Source organism: Rhopalosiphum padi, chromosome 1 (assembly GCF_020882245.1).
Source record: "Rhopalosiphum padi isolate XX-2018 chromosome 1, ASM2088224v1, whole genome shotgun sequence".
NCBI lineage: Eukaryota > Metazoa > Arthropoda > Insecta > Hemiptera > Aphididae > Rhopalosiphum > Rhopalosiphum padi.
The window spans coordinates 36582710-36601643 of record NC_083597.1 but is presented as its reverse complement, the minus strand read 5'-3'; the positions used below and the strand labels follow the sequence as shown (position 1 = coordinate 36601643).

The following is an 18934-nucleotide window of genomic DNA, read 5'->3' as shown; positions in this document are numbered from 1 at the left end:
AACTACTAAAGTTAATTTTTAAAAATAGGCAAAAAAACAATAAGTTATTAAAATAAGTGCAGTTACCATTTAAGAAAAAAAAAATTGTACGGCGCATCCGGATAATTAAGTCAAAAAATGCATAAGCCATAAAAATGTCATAACAACCAACTAAAAAACATTATTCTCGGGATAAAAAAAAATCTCAATACGGATTATTGTTAGTGATTTATTCATTGTATACTTACATTTATACACATAAATATACGTATAAATATTTTTTTGTAGTAGGATATCGTCCAACGATTAACAAATATATACGTGATCACACTCAAACAAATATATTATAATATATATATATATATATATATATACAATATACATATAAAGTGCCGCAGGTATATGCACTAGTGAGAGCGAAAGATACGCGAGTTTTATAATGTCAAAACTAAAAACTGGGCGTTAATAGATCGCGACGAGGATCGCGCGCGTGTTGTTACGATTTATCGTATTTATACGGTATATTACAGACATCGGAGCAGAGCGGAGCGCGCGCGAGAGAGAGTTATCCGAACATTTGTATATAATATATACCTGCTATATAATAATAATATAATTACTGTGTATATGATATATATTATAATATAGTACCGCGTGATGATGTTAACGCCGATATATAGATATGAGTAGAAACAAAACAAAAAAAAATCGACCGCGTCCGTTTGAGGGCGATAGAAATGTGCGTATATTGCCGAGAGACTTTAACGCACTGACACATAGTATTTTTGCCTCGTGCGACCGCGGCCTTTCTTTGTCCACTTTAGCTACAGCGGTGATTGCGGGGAAGAGTGCTCGCGGTTTCCTCAATACTTTATGCACGACCGTACAGCAGTTATAGGAGGGTAGGCAAGAAGGAAAGGACCGAAATATATAAGCAATATAATGCTATGGTGCGTGAAACTAATCGAAATCCAAAAATGATTCGACTAACAGAGATAAATTCAAAACCCGATAGTATATTATAGTCTATAGCAGAGGTCAGCTAGAAATTTCTATTGGAGTCCGGAAGATTAAAATAATAAATAAACGAGATCCGGAAAGAAAAATCTTTGTTAAGTATTTATATAATAGATTAATAACATAAACGGCAATTGCAGAGATATTTTGACGGTCCAGATTTGTATTGATTTGATCCACCTACTAAATTGATGTCCATTGCTATATATATAGCGTCGTGAGAACAGAACAGTTGTTATTATCTAGAATCTATAGAATCTATAGAAACATGTGGATTTTTGTTTTTAATTCCAATTCGCACTCACTCCAATGGTGGACTGACAATAGTATATGGTGCTAAATAAATTATACGGTGTGATAGTGCTCCCTAAAAGTTCACTTAACTTCATCTGTGTCATCATGGGGCACTATATATAACCTAGCTATTAATTATAATTGGTCATAATGTTATACCTATAGTTTATTCTATTTGATATACCTAATATACATAAATTATTTTTAACTAACAAACTATAGCTAGATCCTTATATTATTTAGTAATTTCACAACCACACAGATCTGAATAAACCATGTGTTTACATCCCTGTCTTCCTAATGTTTAAAAATCGATTTTGTGACGAAAAACCACTGTACCTACTCCATCAACCACGACCACTACCACTACACACAAGTACACATATCTGTATATTACACATAATATATATTATAGCGCCATATACGAGACGATTATTATAAGAGCAATTAGCCATGGTATATAATATACGATTATAACGTCTGACGCTGCTGCAGCGGTGATATGATGGCCGCCGTCGCGTCGGACGCATAGGAATCTCAACAATTCCCCATATAGGCTCCGGGAGAGAAACAAAAACGAGGTGGTCCCGATAAAAAATTATAACGTTTGACGTGGACCAGTTCTGCTGTGCGCGTGTGTATTTGTCGAAAACAAATTACTCGCGCGACCGGTCCGGTGCATATATAGGCACACTTATATATATATATAAATATGTACCGGTTCCATCGTGTGTCCGTGTGCGTACGCCCTCGCTTTGCGTATGTGTGTGTGTGTATCTATTTTGTTTCCTATCTGTGCAGTATATATTGTTTCATCGTCGTCTCTTCTGCTGCCGATTATCTATGTTATATATATATATATATATATATATATATATGTGTGTGTAAGTAATATCATTATCAGGTATTACACATATATATACCTAAATGTATATGCGCAGCAGTATAAACCTACGTTTCATAATAATAATAATAATAAAACGTATATATATATTCGTATTATATTTAGAAATATACCTACTATTGCATGGTCGCACGTGCGAGCGCATTATATATATTGGAAGATATCGATATATTGTATTTATATTATATATAATAATATGTACCTGCGGTACTGAAGCGGACGGCGGTCTGCTGGCGGTGGCGAACGTGGTCACGGTCCTGTTTAGCACTTGGTATTCTTTTTCCAGACATTCGACCGTCTTAAGTTGGACGAAACCGTGGTCCAGCAGCGTCTGGCACGTGCGCATCACTTGTTCAATACATGGCGAAAATGTGCAAATTCTACCACCACCTGTGGGTTAAAAATCATATAAATAAAATATATATACTACAACACAAACATAAACGACTATCAGCTAGCTATACAGGCATTTTCAGTTATAGACTTATGGTATGAAATAAAAGTGAAATAATAATAAGAATCACAGCCGCGATGGAAATATATCTAATGAACTTGAGTTGCAACTGATAGTATTCTATTAGTTTGTAAGATATCATCGGAAAGTACAGTGGAATAGGGACATATATATAGTACAATAAAGTCATTGTTCTTAATGGCTTTACAGAGGATCATTAATTTGTACCAAAATACTTTTGTTCATCATACCGATCAGTCGATCAGACTAATAAAGCAACAACATTTAAAATATATTCGAATTTCTCTTAAAGTTTAAATTAGAATAACTTTTCCATTTTGTTAAATTTTAGCTTTTGATTTGTGACATTCTCTACATTTTATTAAATTTTATTTAGCTAAAATATATAAATGATAAACGATTTTTAAAACGCATTACATAAATGTATAAATGCATTTATAAAAACTATTTGATCAATTAATAATTAATATCTATTATAATATCCACAAATTTATAGAATAGCAGGTACAATCAACTTTGGAAGTCGTCCAAAAAATATGTTGTGTTGGTTATCAGATTTATCCCAATGGTTGTTGGAATTTTTTTACTCAAAATACCATAATAAGACATCAATTTTGTTCTGCTAAGTTCACACCAAAATAAAAACTTTTGAATTTTCTAAACAAATCAATAAAAATATCTTTTTTTGAAACTTGGGCTTTACCTGGAGCATGAGTCTTACATATAATAAAACGATAACATTATTTATAATGCCTTCAACAAGTACTACAAATGCATATTTATTTATTAGATTAGATTTTGTATATATATATATATATATATATTATATACATAATATTCAGATACAGAGTGGCCCATAAGGATTTACCCATTGCGATATCACTTGAAATAATGAAAATATCATAATTTTGTTTTTTTTTTTAATAAGATATACAGGGACAATATAACTATAAATATTTTATGTTTTAATTTATTTTAATGTTTTGGTAAAAAAGTTAAAAAAAAATTTTTTTATTTAATTATTTTCAATAAAATTGAAGTTAGCCATTTTGTAGGGTTCATTTTTCGGAAAATATTGACGTTTCAACATTTTAATTTCATTAATTAATATATTTTCTAATTTTAAGAAAAACACTAAAAGAGTTTGCCGGTGACACCGGCCGTACAAGCATGCGGGCCACATGTTTAATACAATAACACTATCGTAAGACAAACTCGCAGTTTTATTCGGAACTAGAAAATCTATTAAAAATCTAAAGATTAATGAAATTAAAATGTTGAAATGTCAATTTTTTCAAAAAATAATTAAATAAAAAAAAATATATTTTTGAACTTTTTTACCAAAACATTAAAATATTAAATATTTGTAATTATTGTCCCTGTGGATCTTATTAAAAAAATAGAATTATGATATCTCCATTATTTCAGGAGATATCGTAATTGGTAAATCCTCATAGGACACCTCTATATGTACCTACATATATATGTGTGTATTGCCAATACAATATTTAACAAATTTTTTTCATAAATAGATGAACATTAATGTACCTATAATGGCTATAAATCAATTTTAAATAAATACATTGATATTTAAATAGTTTATAAGTTTTTTTTTTACAGTATTTAAACTTTATATTTTACAGAAATTAATAAGATAACGTTTTGATTCACTATTATTTTATCAAATAATTTATATTTTATTAATAATATATTATTATTTATAACATACATAATACTCAGAAATATTTCAGTTTCTTTTTATTCATGACAAATATTGTGTTGGTAATGTACAAAATCTATAATTCATAACCTTACAAAATTTAGATTATGGAACATTAAATAGCTATTTTTAATGCAATGATGAAAATAAATGGAAATAAATATACCCTCTCTATCTCTAAGTAATATTCAGATTATGAATATATTCTATTATGAATAATAGAATATATTATAAAAACATAACCAGTCAATAACTCTTAAAAAACGTTTTTGGAATGTTAAATGTGTAGTAAATTTGCCTATACATAACCCCTTAAAATGATCATCTGGTTCAATCATTACTGACTATTTTTATTTAATTCTACTTAACCAAACAAATGATAGAATTATACCTAAAATATTTTCGAAGAAAAAATTTTAAACATAAAAAGGTGAACATGTAGAATAAAATAACTATTTAGCATTTTCTCCGGCTCTCCGCTGAAAGCCGAGTTATCAAAAAGGCAATATCATACGAGGAGACTTTAATGCCCGAAGAAATTCTTTTATGAGTGACTGTTTCAGTGCACTCCTTGCTTTAGAAAACCCTTACCCCAAAAAATTAAATCATTTAAATTATTCAGAAAATTTGATTTTCACAATCAAGGGAAAAAAATTGAATTTCTGTAGGTTCCCTAGCACACTAGAATAACTGGCAACGAACTAGCTGATAGGGCAGCCAACGAAGCAATAACATCAGCGAATTCAGTATGTACAAGCAAAATAACATTCCAAGAAGCGCTCATAAAAATCAACTACCTAACTAACCCCTCCTTTCTTTATACACATTTAATAGTAATATACAGTTTAAATATACATTAATTATATAAGTTGGCATTCATTGTAAACAATATATCCAATATTAATAATACAATGAATTGCCTAAATTTAGTTGTGGTACTTGTATCAAGTAATTAGTAGTTGTTTTACAAGTAATTCTTATGCTGGAAAGCATTTTAGTTTAATCTAAAAGTTTTTAACGGCAATTAACATGAATTTGAGAATTGTTTTTAATTAATATTTTTATTTTTATGTATATTTTTTCTCAAAAAGAATACTGGTCCTCAATGAGTTTCTTAGGAGTCTAATTTATAGTTTATGAAAAATAATTGAATTTTACATGAATCTGTACATTGAGTTGAGACTAAAAAAGAGATATTCATATATATTTAATATAATAAAATACTATTCTACAATATTGCAAAGCTAGCTCTCTTAACATGTAAAATATTTTTCTAACTTTCTTTAAGTCTCGATTTAATTGCTTCATATATGTGTTATACTACATATTTCAATACCTAAATAATTTATATAAGATAGTTGTAAAAATAAAATAAATAATATTACTGTAAGTTAACCACAAATTACTGAGTTACGATCGAATTCAAAAACACTGGACACGTGACGCAGTCAAAGTTTAATAAATGTTATAATAACTTATTATTATATCTCTTTTTTATAGTTGTTTTATTTCCTTCACAGTCTATGAACAACCTACGAGCTATATAAAAGTAAAACTTACGCTATGTTTATATGAACAGGATTTTAGACGAATAACACGAATTTATTTATAAGCCACAACAATCACATACCATGCTCTCTATAAATGGCGTTACAGAAGATTTCGATTGCGAACGAAGCACGAATATATAATATTATAATAATGCCACAGCGTTTAAAATTTCAAAACAGGGAAAACGTGCAATATATAATACGATTACGTACATCATCTATCGATCTGGTGGGCTTAAGATGGAAGCTTTTGCCTAAGATTTTTTTAAACGTCATTATTTTACTATACATATAATATTTATAGACATCGCGAGATTATTCTATTTCCATGTATATTCTCCGCGAGTGATACGCCTATATATAAATAAAATATAAAGAAATACAATATTATTTATGCGTGAACGACGCGCGTCGTGTATTATATTTTACATTCGCTCCGTATGACCGTATAGTCAACACAACTCGTATGAAAATGTTTAAAAATCCATACGTTCTTGTAAATAATACTATACGAGCACATATATAGTTTAACAAACAGAAGTCGTATAATATGTATATATTATTTTTTTAACGGCGTGCACGCTGTATAATAGAATACTATGGTAAGTATATATAGTAGAATAAATTGCCAATTGTGGGAGGATGGTTATTTTTATTTGTGTATATAATATGGGACACCCCGTCGGTGAAAGTCGTGATTTACGGAAATACTCGCGCGGTTGTTGCGATTAGGAAAGTGCGTATTAAATCATAGACGTATAGTATCATTGTATATACGCGCGCGCGTGTGTGTGTGTGTGCATGTAACTGTAATATATACATATATGTATATATTGATGATTTATTTACGTCTTCGAATTTATAGATCGACTTGGATTTCGCGGACAGTTTTCGCCGTAGTGCAAAGCTTGTATTGTATATCTATATAATGTATAGTGTGTTACATTATAACGTACTTCTCGACGCAACGAAACATAATATATAATATAAATATCACTATGACGTTTTTGCATACCTATTGAAAAAAAATAGAATATTTATATATTTTTTTAACGACACCGTAAAACATATTATTATTGTGTCACGGGATCGGACGATTTTTACATCGCTTGCATTTTATTATTGCTCGGAAATTAAAATCACGATTAAAACTTCACGGATTCGTGTTCAACGACAGTTTGCAACAACAATTAAAAGTGTTTTCATCAAAAACAATAAATAACGATTAACATTAGCAACTCAAGACGCGCATGACTTATTGACTTACATATTATAAAATATACATGCACTATAAAATAAATATTACGCATCGTGTTTTTTCATTTTCTCGCAGTTCTAGCTTTATTGGAAAATACGGCGCCTCACCTTGTAAATAGGTATATAAATATATATATATATATTAATTTCAAAAATGTTTCATGTTAAGTATATTTCGAATCCAACTAAATATATATATATATATATATATGTTATATGTAAGTTATATATTATAAATAATAATAAGACACGAGGTTATGTAACAGTAAATAATAACAAATATTAACAACACTTCAACTACAGCCGTTTAATATTAATATTAGGTATACGTTATATCGTTTTTTGAGTATATAGCATATAGGTACTCCTATATATATATTATATAAACACCTTGTATAAACTGGAATTTTTACATCAAACGCGAGTATAGAATTACTATGTAATTAAAAGTACTCCAAAAAATTCAGATTGATATAATAATTAAAAATTAAAAACTAATAATATTCATTAAAACTATCCGTATACGCGGATAATTAATAAAATATTTAATTACAAAGTTATAATAGCACACATGGGTAGATATTACCCTATAGTTTTATTTTAATTTTTAATTTCATTATTATATTATAGTAGAATTTAAAACTCGTTTTTTGTTCCCATACTCACGAGGTACATAATATATAATAATCGGTGCCTATATAAACCGCGTATTCCAGTAAATCCTGTTTATGGTTTAGCGTGATATCTCATTTAAAGTTCTACATACAATGCGCAGAATAATAATAATATATAAATATTATTCTGAGCGATTTAATATATTATACGTAAATCTATGTATCTTGGTGTATGTGTATATGTGTGTTGCATGTAGGTACTACATAATATAATAAATAAATATTCCAATATATACGTATATATAATATATATTTTATGATGTGCATGAAATAATAAATTATTATTATATTTTAATTTGAGCAGTTCTGGAAATAGGATTTGCACGAACAAATTAATTGCCAGCGTATTAAATAACATATATAATTTAGTACACGCTAGAAATGTTTTAATAATATAAATATGTACGAACAGAAGCCCGTAAACATATTTTATTATTGAAAGCATTTTTCAATCATATTTGAACAATATAAACAAAATTTCGTGAAAATTCTATTTATTATTTTATAATGTACGACTCGATCGAACCTATTTAATGTCTAAGCAATTCATACACAACGATTCGATTTTATTAATTTAAATTATTACATGTTGTTCTATGTAATCAAAATATCAAACTTAGTTCAATTATAAAATAGATTATCTTAAATTTTTATGGGAGAAAACATTAAAATTTCAATTTTTACTAAGTGTTATGTAGATGTAGGTACGGTGTACGTACAATAATGGTGGCCCTCTAATATGGTAAGTATTCATTTTTCGAAGTCGTTTATCAAAAATATTAAATTACTCGCGACCGTAACCGTTCGTTAAGTGAAATGAGTATCGAAAAATTGGCTATATCATTGTTTTTTAATCGTCCGTAAGGGTCGAAGAGGTTAGGTCAATAACACAGATGACGAACCCATCATGACAATTTTAAAACTCGTCGATGTACATGTCACGATAACACACTCATACAATACATACTTATATACATACGACGTGTCTGGTAGGAAAAATCAAATATAACAAGCGAGACGTACCAGAGAGAGATGAAAAAGGAATGAGTACTATAGCTGACTTGTGGGAACAATATAATTATTATATATTGAATTGAAAATTTATTATCTTCTGACAGTGCACTATTACATAGTAAACACATAAATAGAATATATTTTTTGGCGGGTCAAATAAAAAAAAAATTAGAGATAGAAAAATATATTTTAATAATTTATAATTTTTTCTGTCGGTAAAAATATGTCAACCGTAAATGTCATTAATAAGTGATTGCTCAATTCAAAGCTTACAACGAACATATCTTATATGTATTTCTTATTATTTTAGTTTATTATCGTGATTAATTAATATTAGTACCTATATATCCTCTACACTTTAAACATAGACTAATTGTGCCCCTTAGGGGATATTATATACATTGATTTAATATTTAGTATATTTAATCAATTTTATAAATACAGATCATAAATTGGAAATAAATTTGAAAAAATGTATAATAATTATATTATTAATAGGTACTATAATACTATTTTTTTTAAATGAACCAATCATCATTTATTCATTCAATAAACGAGTAATAGGATAACATATTACTTTTAATTCGATAATCATCTATAATTGACATTTGACAACTAACATTTAAAACAAAACGATCTTCGTATTCTAGTTTACGTAAAAGTCATCTAAATATCAAAAAAAAAAAATCACCAGCAATGAAACAACGGTACTTATTGGCAAATTATTCCAAAACACTATAATCCTTAAAAGAAGAAATACAGGCTTATAGAAAAATATTTAATAAAAATATGCAAAACATGCGAAGACATGCGAAAACCGTCTAGTATAAATAAATACAATATACTCGTATTATTTTTTAAATCGTCCACTACAATACCTACCACATTATGATTTATGGTAGGAAGCAATGTGAAATAATTTTCGACTGAACTTAATTTTTCTATGAAAAAAACGTGCGCGAATGCATTAAAATAACAGTTGGACCAATAAATAGCATATATTATTATTATAATTATTATTATATACAACTGTTGCGATGACGATGATGACGATGATAATGATAATGATGATAATAATAACGAAACATTATATAGCGACGACGATATTGTGTAGCGCGCGGCTGTACTCGTTCGTATAATAATAATAATAATAACGATAGCTTTTTTTAAAACAACAATAATATTATATATTCTCGTGCTCCGATGCAGGTTTGGTGGTATGCGACTGCAGCATATCACACACACACACATATATATATTTATTATTATTATTATATGGATACGTATGTATATATACGAGCGCTACGTCGAGTGAACTCGAAGAAGATTATCTGTCCGCCGCGTGTAAGCACCTATTTACGCGTATATATGTGTTTGCTTGTGTATAATATTTATAAATAAATATATATATATATATATACGACGCCTTTAGAAGACCAAGAAAAAAAACGACTAGGTAGTCGTCGTCGTCGTCGATTTTTTTCCTATCTTTTATTTTTTTTTCCACATATACGCGCGCGCGATCACACAAATACACACACACACACACAAACGCATATATATTTATACGTTATAATACAACAAGTAGCATTACAAGAAAAAATACTTCCAGTAGCAACAGCGAAAACGCAACGAATGTGTGTATGTGTAATGGCAAAAAAACACACGGTTGCGAGCATTACACTATACGTGCTCTCATCGGATAACCCTATCTGTACGGAACATCGGCAAACGTCCCCGCATAAATAAGACTTAATTAACCGGAGGGCCGGCTCTGGATCTGCGTTGTGTTTTGTTTTTTTTTTTTTTATTTTTTAATACACTGTGGCGGCGGCGCATATCGAATTTAAATAATACCCGGTTTTATTCGCACTGATAAAATGATATATACGCGCGCACGTTGTCCCTCGCTAATGAGAACTTATCCAGCATATCTCTTTCTATCACTCGCTCTCTGTCTGTCTCTCTCTCTCTCAGGACCGGATTGCACCCCCCGTACGACGATATAATAATATCAACGCCGACGACGACAACAATATAATATAACGTATCAACGCTTATTTTCCGCCGCGGCTATATAGTATATTTAATAAATTATAATATATTATACTGCAGCAAGTAAATGAAAATGTAATACATCAATAATACGCGATTATCGTGTATAGCTGTATAGGTGAACCGTGAACCGATGATATGTATGAAGTGCAGCTATATATTATAAAAGTCATAGTCGCAGTTGCAGTTGTCGACGACGAATCGCGAATGGCAAACAAAAAAAATACAGCTGCGTGCCCGGTGGTACAAATATTAATATATTGTGTACGGGAAATGAGCGCGACAAAATCCGGTCGGGTAGGATTTTAAGTATGCAAAAATATGCGAGATGAGAAATTAAAGACCATCGACGATCTCTGTGTGGCGCGCGTTAAAAAGTTTACCGCGTCTATTTTTCACGTGATTATTATCTCCGCGAGTGACGCGCCGACCACGTGCGCCATTTATCACAGTATAATATAAATATATCAGGTGATGCATTTAGCATAAGACAATCATTATTTCAAAAGCTACAAACGTTTTTGAAAATATTTTTTTTATTATTTTTAACGTTATAATTTTTACTTCTTTCTGCGCTAACATACGTTTTAATCTCTCATTTTTAAGCAGACTATTTTTTAGTGTACATCGATATACAAAAATCTAATTTTAAAAGAGTAGTTTAAAATAAATTATAGTGTTTTGAAATTGTTATATAGACTAAAATATTCGAAATATGAATTTAAAAATATATATTGTTATTTAAAAGAGTAAAAAACTTAATTTATTATAACGATGAAAAATATAATATTTTTATAACAACCTAATGTTTTAATATGTAGGAGAAACATCTTCAAAAACGTTAGTGTTTTCTTAAATAATGAGTGTCTTGTTAAATGGATCACTACGTGTCTACGTATATTGTTTACATGGTATAGATAGATTTATTATATCTATCGGTACGTACTAGGTATACGCATGTATTATACTGTATACATGTAGTGATGACTCACTGCGAGGCACGCGAGTCTATAATTCTATATATTTTATTTTTTGGAAAGATTTTCATAATATATCAATATCATAATTAATACTATCGTACATTTTCGAGAACTATATATAGGTAGAATGACACCCGACCATGTTATTTTTTTCACATAATATTCACAATTCTTTCACTAGTTCAATGTTTCCGCGATATAATTTATTGTATATCATTCGTAAGCTATGTTAACGATGGGATTACATTTCAAAACGATGATAATACAGATAATTATTTAGCAACGCCATATTACAATGCGTTTGTATGTTCGTGAACTATACACAACAATTAAGCCACTTGGTATATATTATTTTATTTCATATTATTCTATAGGTACCACCGACTATAGGAGATCAATTTGTCTACACGATTATGTGTTTACCCCCTACTCTGCAGCTTCCCGTCACACTCGTATTCTTATATTATAGTGATCGATAAATCATAACCGTTTATAATATTAAGTATGAGATACCGATAAATAGGTAGGTTTAATACACCAACGTCCGTCCGGGCGGTGCTTGTGCGAACGCAATGCAAATCGAAACACTACAATATATTTAATATAATATATAATATGCATTATATACGCACGTATATTTATATTGAACTTTGTGCGCTCTCTAAAGTATGTACTTTATAGTTTATATGAGTTTGTTTTTTTCTTCTTATAAATAATTTGCCAGTCATATATCAATAAAAATATCAAGTATCCGTTATTATCATGCTGACTTTGAGTATATACGATCGGCAATAACGGAAATTTAAATATTATGAATTATGACTATAGCAAATTATGAAAAAAAAAAAATAAACATAGTTTTCAATCGGTTGAACAAACAACATTTTTCTTTGTGTAGATATACATATATAGGTAATAAATAATTTTAACTTTCAGTTTATAGGCGCATGCGTAAATACTCATCTGTACCGGGAAAGACAATAACTAACAAGAATAAATCGGAAACAAATTTCCGGATAAATTTATAGACTCGATAAGGATTTATTTAGACTACTATCTACATTATTTATGAAAGTGTTTAACAAACATTTTTCATAAAATCATTTCTTTGATATAATTATGTGTATACCTTTATACTTAGGTATTGGTTGTTTTTTTTTTAAGAAATCAGTCTTGTATTATACGCTTTATACCTTATTATTTATTACATATATAAATTTGTGTGTGTGTGTGTAACATTTAATTTAATGGTGAAAATTGCACTATTAACTACATATTAAGTCATACATATCATGTATATGGATCGCGAAATCAGTTTTCTTAACCACTTTAATAAATAAACAACTCATATAAGATATTTTGGAATATATTTTATACAATAGTCTTATCATAACAAAAAATACGTTTTGAACTAAAGAGATTAACTAGTTCTATATAATATAAATTAAACAACTTCGTGCGCGTAGTAATAAAAGTCGAAATATTCATTACTTATATCCTTTATAATAAAATTAATTTATTTTTGATTATACATTGTATAATATACCTAATTAATAATTACCTAAAAAATTAACGCTTTAATATTATTATTATATAGTTATCAAATATCGTGACCTGTACAACACTTTTTATAAATGTTCTATTATAAATTATATTAACATACAGTACATAATAGTAGTTGTTATCATACGTTATACTATTTTTCTTTAATCAGACGGAGTAAATTGGATTGAAATTTCGTTTAAATGCGTGCTTACTGGAATTTGCATTAATGCATATGTTTCGTTTCAAACAATCGTGTTGGCACAAAAATTAGCTTCAGCATCCCTCCTAGTTTAAATTTAGCATAATTCCATGATTGTAAAAATAAAAATTTAAGAACATATTTTTGTTTTGCATTTAATTATTACTGTTTTATTTACTTATACCTACTGTAAGTAGGAAATACTTTTAATATATTTTTATTAGCTTTGTTTAAACGTATTTAAACGATTATAACAAATAAACCATTAATAAAATAAATATGATGGTCGATTGTTTTTACAATTCTTGAAACTGAAAATTGTTTCTACATTTTTGCTAAAAGTGAAAGAAAATTACCTTAATATTCACTTTGATTTAATTTGTAGACGATAAAAAATTATTGTATTCTGTATCAGTTAGAAATCTACAGGAATATACGTTTAAATATTAATATATTTAATACTTAATATAGGTACCTTTGTAAAGATATACAAATCTCTACAAATAGTTGAGTATAAATTAATGAATATCTACGTGGCTAAGTACGTAGAAATATTATGGCTTATTATTTCAAAATAAATGATACATAATATACCAGATATAATAACGTCAATAACATTGTCAATTATTAAACCATAATTTGTTTTAAATTAAGAAAAAACGGAGAAGTTGCTAAATTGTATAAATAAGTATAGGTGTCGAGTGTTACTTGTCATTAATTATTAAAATTGATGTATTCAATTTTAAGTCAATGATAAATCAATATATCTATAAAAAAAGAAGTCAAGGTACCCAATGATATTTTAAAAATATGTTGATTATTTTAAGATATTACTTATTTATACTAAGAACATATTCACACTATTTTACGATATTTACAGTAATAAGTGTTACTTACTTTTAAGTTTATAAAAATAATTTAATAAATGTTATATTTTAATAAAATAAAATACTTAAATAGTTATATAAAAAATATGTTATGAAATAAACCTTAGACTAGCTGATAAATAGTCATCGCTCAGAATTGTTTTTTTTTTTTTTTATAAAATGATATATCATTAAATACAAATTCAACACACTCATTATAATTTATAGCGATAGGTCCACTAGACACCAATGTACAGCAGAGAGGTACCCACTTAACTACCTTTTTTTAGATTGATTACATTATCATCGCTAAGAAGATTTTAATAAAATGCATAGATACATGCATAATATTATGAAATATACACATACAATGGGTTTGATCTCCATGCAATATTCAGGTATACAGTTGCCATATAAATTAAAAAAACGAACAAGCAATTTTAACATTTATTTCTCATTAAAAAATACTTTACGCGAAGTTGGTGAATTTAAGCCCATCCAGACATAAAACATAACATGTTTATATATTTACACAAATTATAAATATTCCAAAGATATCAAATCATAGGCTTTCCTATGTACACTATATATCAATAAAAAATTTAATTTTTTTAAATATTAAGCGACTTATGTGGTACAATGTTTTTTGTACCTATATTAAAGTGCAAGTATATCTGTTGAATTTATTGCATAATGTATTTAATTATTTGTTACGGGGATGACTGACAATAACACTGTTCGTCGTCATCGTCTCCATATTAAACGAGTGTTGCATCGGTCTTCGGCCTCCGACCGATTCTCTCATCGTGGCTTCGTCTACGCGCGGCCAAGAGGGTCATAAATACACTAACCCTCGTTAAAACATTAAATAATATATGGTTATGTATACATCAGATGCATAGAGTGCGATCCCCCGCAGAGTAGGTCATACGACTCATACGCAAAGTATACCGAGAATAGTATTATTATTATTATTATTATTATTATTACTACCTATGCATATATAAATAGGTACTTATAGGTTAGGTGCCGTGTTTTTTATACATCGCATACACATACTAAGTGAAATCGAATATTAAACAAACAAAAAAAGTATTAGCCATGTATTTATATTATTTATATATATATATATATATATATATATATATATATTTATGTCATATATATATTTATAACACTTTATAGATATATACTAGTGTAATATATAAGTACCGAACCATAAATATTAAACGATCGATCAGCTCCAAGTGAATATTATAATATTATATTAGCCCGATGTATATATTAATCGATCTACATTCGACAATATTCGTTTAATTTATACGCATTTTTATTATTTTTTTTTTTTTTAATAGACCTTTCACTTTTAGTTTCAAATAGGGAATTGTCTGACTATATAATATAATAATATTCTAACCAAAAATCGTGCGAACTTTAGTTGAAAATTACTCTCGAATCTGTCCATGTCAAAATATCAGGAAAAACTAAAATAATAATCATTTTTTCAATTATTAAAATTACACATTTTATATTTGAATGGAGAACAAAAACTGATGGACTTAATTGATGATAAATATTTTATAAAAAAAAAATACTTCAAGTTTTATACATATATTTACCTTCGTTTATTTTTAAATGATAAAGTATTCTATGTAATTTGCGGATTAAACATTACTTAAAAATTGCATATTTCGTATACTATTGTTAAGTTTCTAAAGTTGGGATTTATTATTTAATGCTGACTTTTTCAAATGGTTTACCTACCATAGCAATTTTATGTACGATCATACGAAGAAATTATCTTTGAATATTTTTCAAGTCTACTTTTAAGGCCAATTTTGGTTAGGTTCTAAATAACCAAGTCAAATTCAAGTATAGATCTTGTAGGCTACTTACAAGACAATACTTAATGATTAGCGTATAATTAAACACTGCACAACGTCTCGTCAGTCGTCAAAAATCTTGAGTTCCTAATAACTTTGCTACAAATCAGTTACGTATAAAAAAAAATATTCTTAAATTGGATCACATTATATATTTTCTAATTTTAATATTTTAAGATGCATATTAGGGATAAACATTTAAATTTTTAAATAAAAGTACTTAAATTAGGTAGACTATATTTAAAAGTAGTAAATACCTAATAATATATCTAAAACTAAAAATAATTGTCATCCACAACTTTTAAGTTTAGGTAAGCACGCCAATTTTTTTTAGAAATACTAATGTTTAAAATTAACTCGAATCGAATACACCCGAATCGCGTACAAATATTAATATGAAAAAAGAGAGTGATGACGTTGTACAGTTTTATCATATATAAAAGGTATTTGAAGGGGTAGGCGGTGGTTATAAAACAGTACTCATATAACGCAAATAACACATATATATATATATATATAGGTAATAATATATTTTAATTTAGTCGTACACCGTTTACTCGTCTTCGGCGCTTCTATGATACATAATAATATATACCTAGGTACTTGAATACTGTATATATGGTACTGTGTTATACAAAACCCGCGCAGTGTGCACTGTAGGTTTCGTGATGGGCTCTTTGGATTGAAATTTATAGCCGCGCGCGACGAGGTCTCCGCAGCGGCACAGTGCCGACGCGCGATTCGCTTGCGGTATATATGTATAATATAATAATAATAATATATAATATGTACGGAATACGCGATCGCGACGGTTCCCACGATCATCTCGCGTTAGATAATGAATTTATAGCTCGCGGTAACGCACAAAGAATTTCATTATCTGCCCTAATTTTTTTTTATATTTTCCGCATTCAACCCGCCGCCGTAACGTCTTCGGCGGTCACGATCGAGAGCGAGCGCGGGTGCTCAAGAAATTGGATCGAAATAAAGTTTTAAAAACAATAATATATATATATATATAATATAGCCGAGTATCTTGATGGGGACTACAAGCCCACTGTACACGAGGCGGCGAACTCGACGATTTAATATAATATAATTTTTCTTATTACCAATCACATTACATATACTCGCAGTATATCATACCTATATAATTTTTAGCCGTTCGGGTTTTAATGGGCAAATACCGAAGCGGCAATTTTTTTACCGACTTCTATAAATTGCAATTATAATAAAATATCGATCGGGAGAAAAACAGAGAGCGATAGGTATATGATATCAGCGTGGTATAATATACAGAAATTGGACGTGGCCGTCGTCGATATATATTATAAAGACTTCCATCGCGGTCTACTCGCGGGTGGCGCAAAGCCGCGGCGCCCTTTGAGATACGCCACACGCATGCACGCACACACGTACGCCGCTAAATATATCATAATAACGAAATAATATTATTATTATTATTATTATTGTACATACATATTATGATAAAAGACCGTAAATGTGACGATCTCTCGCACACGCGCCAAGTCACCGCAGCGTTTAATAGGAGTGTATATTATAATATACACAAATGGATCGTAAATCTTTAGAAACAAACACAGACACAAAATAATAATAATAAAAATCCTCATTGTAATATGCCGACGAACCGACCAGTAAATATTTTATATGTAATATATCCGTGCGTAAATGTATACACACGCAGCTAATTGACGTCGATCGGACCACAGTCATATTTTACCAGCACATCGCTTGTATTAAAATATTATTATAATACACTATAATACGTATGTAACTACACCGCCCGGGCGCGGACAACGAGACGACTCGTTCAGCCGCGATTAAGCGTGTTAACACTGTATCTACAGCATTTTATACAAATAACAAACATATTATCATAAAATAAAATATACTACAGCAATAATATACATAAATAGATACTACCGCCGCGGACTTTAGGAGTTTGTTATTGAGCTGTTTGTAATATATGCTCATCGAAAACATCCTCGGGCCTTCCACTTGTACATAAATTTAAGAATAGAGGGCCGTTATACCCATCAACTAACTATAATAATGTGATCGAATAATTTTTGTAACTTTCAATAACGATGATTTCATATTATGTAACTATTAAAGGATTTATAATACGCTGCATAGCGCATGCATATTGCATATACATTTAACTGGCATTTAACCCAATATGTAACTTTAAATGCTCTTATATTTAAAATTAGTACTTAATGAGATCATATTATCAACTCTATATTGAAGTATATTTTAAATAAATTTTAACGCGACAGTAATCAAAATTTAAAACTAGTTCAATACTGATTTTAAATTTACATTTAAAGAACATAACCTAACCTAACCTCATTAATTTGTAAAAAAATGTAATTGTTTGAATAACTAATAGCCACTGCTACCGATGTTAATTTAAGTTCAATAAAAATAATATAAAAAAAAATATATATATATAGGTATCACTTTTCATGAAAGGTTAAAATTATTAAGCCACAATA

At 28.8% G+C, this 18934-nt stretch overlaps 1 protein-coding gene across 1 annotated transcript in view; it reads right to left on the bottom strand.

Annotated features, from left to right (window-relative positions):
- The window catches only part of LOC132917747 (tRNA (adenine(58)-N(1))-methyltransferase catalytic subunit TRMT61A), a 36707-nt gene that overhangs the window by 3793 nt on the left and 13980 nt on the right, over window positions 1-18934 (bottom strand). The window contains exon 5 of the mRNA XM_060978627.1: window positions 2397-2584. Within this exon, the coding sequence (XP_060834610.1) occupies window positions 2397-2584 (188 nt within the window). The remainder of the gene's footprint in view (window positions 1-2396; window positions 2585-18934) is intronic.